The sequence below is a fragment of the Arachis ipaensis genome, chromosome B03 (genome assembly GCF_000816755.2).
Source record: "Arachis ipaensis cultivar K30076 chromosome B03, Araip1.1, whole genome shotgun sequence".
NCBI classification, from domain to species: Eukaryota; Viridiplantae; Streptophyta; class Magnoliopsida; order Fabales; family Fabaceae; genus Arachis; species Arachis ipaensis.
The window spans coordinates 103,041,531-103,053,492 of record NC_029787.2 but is presented as its reverse complement, the minus strand read 5'-3'; the positions used below and the strand labels follow the sequence as shown (position 1 = coordinate 103,053,492).

Here is an 11,962-nt window from a genome sequence, read left to right as displayed (position 1 = left end):
TTAAAATTGTTACAAAAAAATAGTATTTTATAATAATAATTAGTGATTGTTACAAAAGAATAATGTTTTGTAACAAAGGAAACAAGTTGTTACAAAACATAATAATATTTTGTAACAACCTGTTTTCTTTTGTTACAAATTATGTTAGTTTTTGTAACGAGATGGTATTTTGTTACAAAATATTGTAATATTTTGTAACAAAAAAAATAAGTTGCAAAAATTCAAAATATTTTGTAACAAATTTTTTTTTGTTTCAAAATCCCCAATTGTTTTGTAACAAAAGATTAATTTGTCACAAAATTCAATATTGTTTGTAACAAGTTAATTATTTGTCACAAAATATAGGTATATTTTATAACAATTTTTTTTCAAAATGTTAAATACTTTAAGAGTAAAACAAATTGTGTATATATTTTTTTTAAAATAATTTTATTTTGTTTCAAAAATTAAAATTTTTTACATGGTGTATGTATTCATTAATTTTTAAAAATTATAAATATTATTTTATATTCTTCTGTAACATCCCGCATTTTTAAAAATCTAAATATGAATAGATTGTGATTTTATCTTATTAAGTTTAATCTTTATAATTTTAGAAATTATTTTATTAGAAATAATTAAATAGATTCGGAGATAATTTATTTTAAATTAAATAAGATTCTTAAGTAATTTTATCATAATGGAATATTTTGCATAATTTTAGTAATTGAAAAATAAAAAAGAATTGTATAGTTTAATTTAAGTAACTTTTATTATGAATAAGTTATGGCTTATTAATAACTTGAACTATTTATTTTATAAACTGAACTATTAAGAGTAATTAAATCAGTTTTATTAATATATGGAGTTAAGTTAATTAATAATCTTGTATAATTTTTATAATTGGTTTTTCATATAATTTCAAATTAGAATTCAGTAATGGAAGTATTATATAATTAAATTTAAGAAATTTCTATTATAAATACTTTAAGTTTAAGTTAATTATTGTTTATGTACAATTTTTATTGTAATTAGTTATTTTATATAAATTGGAATTAAAATTACACCAATAGAAAAATAATGGAAGGTCATATAATTTAATTTAGGTAATTGATATTTCGAGTTTAACCGTATTTTATAAAATTTGATTAGTATGTTTATTTTATAATTTAAATTAAAAATAATTATTTGAGCTCGTTAATAGATTGATAGATATAATCTTATGCGTTTTGAAAGTAATCTTTATAGTATTATATTTGAATTCTAAATTGTTATACCTATCATGAATATTTTGTAAAATTGTTATATTACTCGTATATATGTTTCCCTAATTTATCAAATCAAAACCTAATTTAACTTAAAATCACAAATTCCCTAATTTATAACCTAAATTAGTCACACACACACACTCAGAAAAGGGAAGCTCGAAGGGGCAAATAGAAGGAAAAGGGGGGAAGAAACAGAGAAGAGGGAAGAGGGACAGAGGAAGGAGACGCAACGAGGAGAGGAGGAGAGGGCCGTTTCGGTCACCACTGAAGCCTCCAGTGCTGCCGTTGCCGCTGTAGACCTCGTCCCAGCCGCGAAGAAGAGGAGGAAGGGCGCTGTTTGCGCCTTCGCCGCTGCCCTGCGTTGTCACTATCGAGAAGTAGGACGAGATAGAGAGAGACGTGAAGGAGGATGCCGGAGGCCACCACCACTGCTATTACCGTCACTGGGATCGTCGGAAGCTGTCGTGACCACCACTGAGCTCCACGCTAGAATCACCAATGGAGGTGCCTTTACTGCCCCTATTTTGGTTTAGGTCCTCCGCTCCTGTAACTTGTTCTACTTCCACTTTTACTCTACTATTATCCTACTTCTGCTATCTTGTTTTCATTCCATTGTTTGTTAGTTTCTGAAACTGTTATTGTTGCTGCTGCTAAAGAGGGCTGCCGGGGGTTACTAATCTGGTTCCATACAACTCGCCACATCTCCATTTATTTCTGCCTATTGCTCAGCCATCACTAGAGCCCTCTGCCGCCACCGGGAGCCAATACTAGAGCTATTGCTAATAGTTTTGGTCTGATCTTTTCTTCGATTTTAAATCATTTACATGTTTTCCTATCTTTGCCACGCTTGTTCAGATTCGATTTTTGTGTATGTCCTTGTCTTCGATTTCTCGAAACTGTTACAGCTACTGCAATTGTAATTTATAATGACGTAGCTGCTGTACGAGGCGTCGGAGCTGTTGCTGCTTCTGTGGGAATTAATGCTATCACTGCTGCCTCGTCGTAACCTCGCCTTCGGTTTCTTTTAATTGTAACATCGAGGTAGGGGTTTAACTTAAATTATTTTAATTTAAGAATGCCCATAAAAATCTGTGTCTGTGTTCTATTATTTTGGTTAAAAATATGTATCTATGTTCTATTATTTAGAGAGTTGATAGTTGATATTTGAGCTATAGTTTATTTGAAAAACTTAGTTTATTCTTATTTCAAGTTCATCAAATTCCTGACTATTCTAATGGCCTCACACAGTATTTAAGAGGGAGGGATTATAGACAAACAGTTGCCGAGACTATACACCTGATTCACTGAAGTTCATCAATTTCATGATTATTCATGGTGGCATCCTTAAAGGCAAATGGATTTACTGGATGTATGCCTAATGCAATGGAAGGTGTATAAATAAGATGATCTAAACTCTCCATTGAGTTAGAATTCATATCTGTGTTTTTCCCATTGTAACCTGTCTCCATCTATCATCTTTTCATTGTATATGTATGCTAATTTTTGCATCGACATAGCAGCCATCATCTTTGTTGGCATGATACTTGAATTTTTGGGTTGGGAGTTGGGCACTTGCCCTTTCTCTGCATGTTTTTGTTCTCTTGTGTAGTGATCGAAGAATATATCTCACCAAATCGACCCATTTGTCTTATTGTATATAAATGTCTAATCAAGAACTTATCAATGCTGGGATGAAGCAAATGGATGAAACTGATCAGGCTATTGAAAGATCTAAACAGGTGTGACTTACATCAGATTCAAAATTAGACTTCATTGCTTGTTTATGTTCATTCTTAAATTTATACAAAATGTAGGTTGTTCATCAAACAATCGAAGTAGGCACCCAAACTGCTACTACCTTGAAGGGCCAAGTAAGTGTTTTATGTCAAATTCACTTTAGAAAAGGGGAAATCATATCCTATCAAACATTTGATGTGTCTTGTCATCAAATTGTGCAGACTGAACAAATGGGTCAGATTGTTAATGAGCTTGATTCAATTCAATTTTCAATTAAGAAGGCCTTGCAGCTTGTGAAGGAGATTGACAGACAGGTTGATTTTATTTTTGTTTGTTTGTATGCAATATAAACTTTTTAAACATTGGCCATGACTTATACTCTAGTGCTTATTGTTTGTGGTGTCATTGCCATTATTGTTATGAAGGTACTATCTTCATTCGATTTATTAATTTCATCAATTTGTCACTGATACTTTCCCTCGTGAAATCCAATACCTTGTTTAAGGAAGAAAATAAAAATGTTAAACTAAATTATGAAACTTTTTTACTTGTGAGAGTTGAAAAAAGTGGTGCAAGTTATGGCATAAAGGATTCAAAATCTAAATTAAGGATTCAAGCACAACTTCAAGAGGCAATGCAAGACTATGAGGAGCTAACAAAGGAAATAGATGTATTCAAAGAAAAACTTGAAAAGCAACGAACACGGCAAGAGGAAGAATTAGCTCAAATGAAAGTTCAATTGGAAGCCCAACAAGCTGTTGTGAACTCTTTCATAGCACGCTTTGACAATGAAAGAAACTAAAATTGCTTATGGTTTTAATACATATTCCTAGATGATTCCTATATTATTAGTATAGTTTAATTTGTATATGGATCTATTTATCATATTTTACTTGTATCATGGTTGAGAAATGACAAATGTCCTATTATTTGGTTTGATAAATTTGGTTGTGTATTGGCTGAGAAATAAGTTGTGAATTGGTTGTTTTTGTTGGAACCGTAGACGGTGGAAATATCCAAGTTTTAGGGAAGGTTCTGCCAAAATTTTTCTAAACATTTTGGATAAAACTTAATGGAAAAAGTTATAATTAGTGTTATATCTTGTTTCTAATTTTTTGTTTCGGTTTTTCTTATTTACAGGAGTGCTAAAATGGTGACCACATGCTACCTTGAGGGATCAAGAATATTTTGATTCATAGAGACACTAATTTATGTTAGAACTTTTAACTTTTGGTTGAACTTGTGCAAGAAATATAACTTGTAGAACTAATCAATGTATTCACTAATGTTATTTTGTTTTAAAACAATTTTAGCTAAATGAGGCATGTTTGAATTATGTATGTTTTTTACATATTATATAAATGTAGACTTGCTTCGTAAAATAGTTAATGTATTAGTTAATTTAAAAAATAATTTAGTAAATTATGTATGAAATTTGTATTAAAAAAATTGTTACAAAATAATTATTTTGCTTTTGTAACTAAAGAAAAAAATGTTACAAAATCAAGTTACATTTTAACAAAATTTTATGATAGGAAAAATTAGATTGTCACCAAAAATATTTTGAAGATCAAAATTTGTTACCACTTTTGTAACGACTTCTGATTTTTTGTATCAGAAAAATTTGTTACAAATATCACTTTGAATTGTAACAATTTCATTTATTGTTACAAAAACTTTTTGTAACGAGACATACAGCAACGGCCCCTTTTTTTGTTACAAAATCCTTTTTGTTTCAAAATTTTGATTTTTTGTAATAATTTTTTTGTTACAAATATTACTTTTTCTTGTAGTGTATATGCAATCTTTTATATATTATATCACTTTAATGACTATATGTTTTGCAGATGTTGGAGAAATCAATTTTTGCTTTTGACACGATGTTCCCTGCGTTTGATATTATGTACTACAACTGGGAATGAAGGATTATTATGTGCTTAAATTTAAAGCATCTTTATATTTTTTGTTGATGTATGTTATGTTTGTGTATTTTTGCAAACTTATCTTCCATTAGCAGTTTAATTCTCTTTTATAAATATGCATATCTACCTAATTAGAAATGACTATTACTATCTTGTTATGGTTTATTTTTCAATTGTAATATCTAAGTAACTAAGTTATAAGTGAAGTGCAGACCTGGACATTATTTTGGTGTATCAAATTATTTAGTTATCCTTAATTTTATATATATTCAAATAATTATCTTCAGGATAGATATATTTATAGTTTCTTACAACCCTTCAATTGTAGTTGCATGGCTATTCACTTGAATCTTGACATCTATCATTGTTATATTATTATATGAGAGTTTTTTAATTTTGATATGGAGCCGGTGAAGGAGTTTCGCAGCATTATGGGGGTTGGGTGTTTCACCGAGATGTGACGGCATTGTCGAAGAAATCGGTGGCACCGATGGGGGGACAGAAATTGGTGGGTCCGATTTCAGGGCGCAGAAGGTGCACAAATCGGTGGCACCGATTGGTGACCCCCTTGCCACGCGTCGCGCATGCACCTGGCTTCTGGGTGGCCCGTGACTCTCTATTCGTGTTTCACCCTCCAAAACCTGTGTTTCACCCCCTCCCAACACTATCTCTTTCACTCTCACACAAACTATCCCTTTCTACTCACTCTCAATCCCACCGTTTCACCATTGTTGGACCACAACAATTTTGGTGAAAATTTTGAATAAAAATACCAAGAAGACGAAAAATTAAGGAAGTAAATCAACCAGAGTTTCATATTATTAATTATCTTGGACATCCAAATTATGTAAGTTTTTATTTTTAATAATCTGATTTAATGATAATAATAGTGATAATTTTAGATTTTATTAGCAATATATATTATAATGGCACTAAGTAGAGATTAAGCATGTATGTATGTATGATTTTATTATCAGGTGGTTAAAAATAGAAATTAAAATAGGAATAAACCTTGTATGTATGTATGTATGTATGATATGGTTAGTTAGTAAATTGTACCGGTGAGAGTGAACTGGGTTTTTTTTTATGCATATTAATTAAAATAAAATGAAAAAATGAATGACACATGTAAAGAATGAACGAATAAAAGAGAAAGGAAAATGAGATCTGTACATATTAGATTGGAATAGGTGGATATTGATATATTGTTGTTATTATCAGTATTAGTAATTGAGTTTAATTAATTATTATGATTAATAATAAAAATTTAATTAATTATTTTATTTATGATCATTAACAATTGAATTTTAATTCAGTAAAATTTAGACAATAAATTAGTAATAACTAAACTTAGATTTTATGTTGTTTTAAATAATAATAATAATAATAATAATAATAATAATAATAATAATAATAATAATAATAATAATAATAATAATAATAATAATGGCTGATTTACTGTGTAAGGTTAATTAATTTTTGTTATAAGGTAATGAATATGATTGAAAGATTTTTGTATAACAGATTTAATGTGTATGTTTGAAATACAATTATGCTGGGAATTAGTTATAATGGACATGTTAAGGATAATTGTGTTTTTGAATAATATAGTTATATTATACTTGTTCTTATAACGGAAATGTGATATTGTAGGCTTCAAGGATGTTGATGTGTGATCATTTACACCCGCCGGATCCATACAACCAAATTGTTGAGTCACAGTTACGCGAGACTGGATTTTATTATGTATCCCAAATTGGAGTTATTAAAGGTCAGTCAGCAATGATCAATGCTCTGATTGAGAGATGGCGGCCCGAGACTCACACTTTTCATTTTCCGGTTGGTGAGTGTGCCGTGATCTTGGAGGATGTGGCAGTAATTCTCGGTCTGCCGACAAATGGTCTTCCGGTTACAGGTCCGACCATGAGTAGCTTTGAGGCATTGGAAGCCGAGTGCTTGCACCAATTTGGAATTGCACCGAGGAAGACGGACTGTAGAGGGAGCTTTATAAAATTAAAGTGGTTTAGGGGTTTGAAAGATCGTATAGTGTTGAATGATGATGTGCACATGCAGATGTATGTAAAGTGTCACATAATGTTATTATTTGGGACAATTCTGTTTGCAGATAAGTCGGGTGCAGTGGTGCACTGGAAATTTTTACCTTTGCTCCGCAACTTCGGTGGGATCATACAGTTTAGTTAGGGTTCAGCATGCCTGGCACACTTGTATAGATCATTGTGTAGGGCAACTCGTGTCGACTATAAGGAGATGGATGGTCCACTGACACTGTTGGTCACTTGGGCTTGGATCCGGCTACCATTTCTAGCGCCGATTCCGGGCAATCCCCGAGTGTTTCCAATTGCAAACAGGTAATTTTGATTAAAGTATGCATTGAAAGAATTGATAGAAATTGTATTTTGTTTAGGGTAAGATAAGTTAACTAATGGATTGTCCGTCGGCAGGTGGCATAACTGGGACCGTCAAAACTATGCCTACCGATATAAAATGCTTGCACACTACAGGAGGTTATTGGATGATCTACAAGAAGGATAGGTATTTTGTAAAATACAAGTACCTTATGTAACTTGTTAAGTGAATTAATTGTTGTGTAATCATCTGACTGGTTCGATGTGTCCAGTTTGTTTGACAGGCTTATGGCATTAGAGACATCGACCCAGACATAATTCCTTTAGCCATCCGTCATAATTCGGTTATCTGGAGTGCCACAGTGCCACTTATATCTTTTGAATGCATTGAGTGGCATGCAACTGATAGAGTCAGGAGGCAATTTGGATGGACACAGGGTGTTCCTAATCAAGAGCGGGATCTAGGTGCATCACACGGCGAAGTTCTAACTGGGCCTAAGAATCAAGATTGGGCCGATACCCACTCTCTTTGGGTGATGCAATGGACCAATCGGTATAATTACACTCTCTCTGATGACTTGGAGCATTTACATTATCCATTGGAAATTTACATGCATTGGTACCGAGAAGCATTTAGTGACCACTTGCAATTGTCGAACCTTGTATTTGAAGAGAATCCAGAAGGTCCTCCACCACCACCGTCACCGGAACCGCCACAACAGGGGGTTGAGTATTTTGCACCATATGTTCCTGACACGCATCCGTCTAATTATTACTCAGCGTCAGTCCCAGCACATCAATAGTATTGGGGTGGTCCATAGTTTGAGTATGGAGAGCAACTTTCATTCAGTCAGCTGCTTGGTTTCATGGCATCGGGGTCGCACCACTCACATTCAGGTAATTATGTTGACATTCCCACCGACCATCAAGCACATTTGGGTGGTATTACTCCAGCTAGGAGGTCATTAGATCTGAGATCTCGGGTTCGCACTTCATCTGAAAATTCTGGTGCCAGAATGTCTGTTGACTCAAGCAGAAGTGCTGAAGCGGCGGGAGGGATCATACAGAGTGGAAACCCTAGACGTATTCCGATGACTCTGATTCATGAGAGTAATAGAGCAGTTCATGATGAGACTGATAACTACCTAGTAGACCATCCAGAGGATGCGGATGAGGATGAGGATGAGGATGAGGATGAGGGTGATGATGAGGATGACGATGCTGCTGACGAGGATCCAGTGCCTAGTGCAGGTAAAATAAACTGTTAGTAATGATTTAGGGCTTGATTATGAATTTCTATTAGTAGCTTCATGGTGAACTTGTATTTGTATTTGTATTTGTATTACACAATGAACTTGTATTTGTATTTGTTTTGTTTTCATAGATACAGCCACAAGTGAAAAAGGTAAAGGTTACAACCTTAGAGCTGATCCTCCACGTCGGAGTGAAAATCGGTATACACCATCCGCTTTTAACAAGATTGCAAAGAAGTGCAGAAAGTTATACAAAGATATGAAGTGGGCACCGAGGAAGTGAAGTTGTAACTATTTAATTATTAAGAATGTTAATTAGGTTCTTACTACTATTTAAGAAATAATTTGTATTATTTACTTATTGAGTATGTTAACTAGGTAGTTATTGTTGACTATGTTAATTTGGTTATTAGTATTTACTTATTGAGTATGTTAACTATGAGTATGTTAACTAGGTTGTTATTACTTTTTGCCTATTGAATATGTTAATTACGCTGTTATGACTATTTTTCTATCGAGTATGTTAATCAGGTTTGAAATGAATACAAGCACCAGTTGGTAAATTCAAATGTCTACGTCGTACACAAATGTAAATTCAAACGAAATGTAAAAAAAGGTAACTACTACTCTTCGGCTGGACCTGCACTCGATCCACCACTTTGACGACATCTACTGCGACTATGGCCCTCAGCACCGCATTGCTTGCATCGCATCGAGCGACGTAATATACGAGTGTCCATCTCATTCAAGAAGCGGGTCATCTTCGGCCGACCTTTGGCTACCCGTCTGAGGAACGGGTTTCCAACGAATCTAGGTCCATGATAAGCAGGCCACATTACCGGATTTCCCAGTGGTCTAAACCTAGCCCTGTATACTCTTCGAACTTGGTCCATCTTGTAAACGTCATTAATGTACACTTGCCAATCCAACCTCTGATTTGCACAACACGCGAACACGTGTCGACACGGAATTCGGTTAACCTGGAATTCACCACAGTCGCACCGATGGTGGCGTAGGTCAACTGCATACTCAACCCCACTAGGCATCTCACATACTTTGAAGACTTCATTTTCTCTATCAAAACAGCTAACCTGTATGTTACCTGATGCTCGTTGATTTGCATGCAGCTTGGTTGTCACCATCTCAGAGAACACAAGTCCAGCATTGATTCGGGCTTCAGCCTCGGCTTTTTTCCTAGTGAACAACTCATTCAGTCTGTAAAATGTAGCCTTAACAAGTGCAGTGACTGGGAGATTGCGTGCACCCTTTAAGACGGAGTTGATACATTCCACAAGATTGGTGGTCATATGACCCCATCGGTAACCACCATCAAATGCCAAAGCATACTGCTCACGAGGGATCCGATCAAGCCAGTTGGTGTAAGCCTCACCCCGTTCTTTTAATCGTTCATAGCGCATTTGGTACTCCCTGATCGTCCTCGAGTATCCTATGAAAAACATTCAGTCAACTATGAACACCATTCTATTTGATCGTACTTACAATAAATTCAAAGTTCATTCTATTCAAACTTACAAATGTTGACGATAAGCTTCTGCAAGTAAGGTACCTTAAACTTCCTCAAGAAGTTGGACTCAATATGCCGGATACAAAACATATGGAAAGCTCTAGGAGGAGACCACGCCCCATTACTTCGTTCAATAGCTAACCTAATCGAATCGTGTCGATCAGAGATAAGTCCCACACCATCATGTGTCACCACATGTTGACGCAAGTTGCTCAGAAAAAAGTACCATGCATCAGAAGTCTCTCCCTCCACTATGGCAAATGCAATAGGCACGATGTTGTTATTACCATCTTGTGAGACTGCAACCAATAAACAACCCTTGTATTTTCCATACAAATGAGTCCCGTCCACCTGCACCACTGGCTTGCAGTGTCTGAAGGCCCTTATACAGGGGTAATAACTCCAGAAGACTCTATGTAGAACACGTATATCAGGAACCAAATCATCCCCCTGGTAAGCAGGCATTGTTTCAAAGTGAACCACTGCTGATGGCTCTTTGTGGCACATGGCCTCAAACCATATGGGCAAAGCTTCATACGATGCTTCCCAACTTCCGAAAATTGATTCGACCGTCTACTGCTTTGCTAACCAAGCCTTGTGATAACTGATGGTGTAGTTAAACTTTGACTGGACATCAGCAATTACTGATTTCACCTTTATAGACGGGTCAACCTCTACCAACGGCTTTATTACTTCTGCAACTGTCTTTCTATTCCTACTTCATATGGGCTGAGGTAAGAAGTGCTCAAACCCTTGTGATTTGTCATTTTTATGAGCCCTAGGTTGATGTATGTATGTGATATTGGTTATGTTAGTGTATTTGGTGATGTTGGTGCACAATTGGGAGGTTGGTATTGCTTGAGGAGCTTTGGTGAGGCTTGGAGCTAAGGTTGGTGAAGACTTCCAAAGAAGAGGCTCAATTGGTTTGGCTATAAGAGGTACGGTTTAAGTTTCATTTAAGTACCGTGTGTTGTGATGAGAATTCCTAGGCTAGATGCCCCTTGGATTAAGTTTGGATTGTGTAAATGGTTGGTGCTAATATGCATAGTTGATATGTAATGTGAATTAATGATTGGGTTGAGAATTGTGTGACCTTGTATGCTTGGTGTATTGAGAATTTGATGTACTGGGTAATGAGTATTGATTTGTGGTTTATGCATTTAAATTGTGAAAATTGGGCCGGAGGCCGTGAATTTTGGGCCGGAGGCCGGAAAGAGGTAAGAAAGGTAAGTCGATGTGTGCATTGTATGATGGCACAAGTGATTGGATGAATTTCAGATAATGAATATATGAATGATTAGGTTGGTTATTGAATAATAAGGTTTGAGAAGTTGAAGTGTGGAATTTGGTAATTTTGGGTGAAATTATGTAGACGAGATATGTTTGGTTCGGTTAAGATATATTATGTGATCATATATGTGATTATGATTATTGATGCCTTGATGGTATGATGATGCATTAGAGATATGTATGTTGTGATATATGCTTGGGGAATGATTAAGGTTGATTTGTGGGTGAAATCACGTAATAGTGAGTATGATATTGATTACGTATAATGATGATTGATTGGAAATGGTATTATTGGAAATTGGGATGAGGAAGGATGTATGACATGATATTGTGTTTGTCCTTTAGCCATTTGATTGAGAAGTGTTAAAATGATTAGATGTGGTTTTGGGAATTTTTGGTAAAGTGTCAATGTGTGAGTTGAGGATGGCTTGATGTGGATTTTGGTACATTTTGATTGATTTCAAAAAGGGTTGAAATTGGCATGTTTTGGTTGATTTTGAAAAGATTTGAAAATGGCTTGTTTTGAAAATGGCACCTAGTGGTTTTGTATGAAAACATGGTTTTTGGGCATACTTTGACGGGACATAACATGGACTACGGATCTCTGTTTTGTGCCAAATCT

General features: G+C 34.7%; 1 protein-coding gene and 1 long non-coding RNA gene across 2 annotated transcripts; one reads left to right on the top strand and one right to left on the bottom strand.

The window, feature by feature from the left end:
• LOC107634575 lies at positions 2,806 to 3,292 on the top strand. The gene is made up of 3 exons (XR_001618990.2): positions 2,806 to 2,986; positions 3,062 to 3,118; positions 3,206 to 3,292. It is a non-coding gene; the product is annotated as an uncharacterized LOC107634575 (long non-coding RNA).
• On the bottom strand, positions 9,149 to 10,515 carry LOC107633466. The gene is made up of 2 exons (XM_016337089.1): positions 10,176 to 10,515; positions 9,149 to 9,972 (listed from the first exon to the last, which is right to left on the bottom strand). Exons 1-2 carry the CDS (start codon positions 10,513 to 10,515, stop codon positions 9,149 to 9,151), a joined length of 1,164 nt encoding a protein of 387 aa, XP_016192575.1.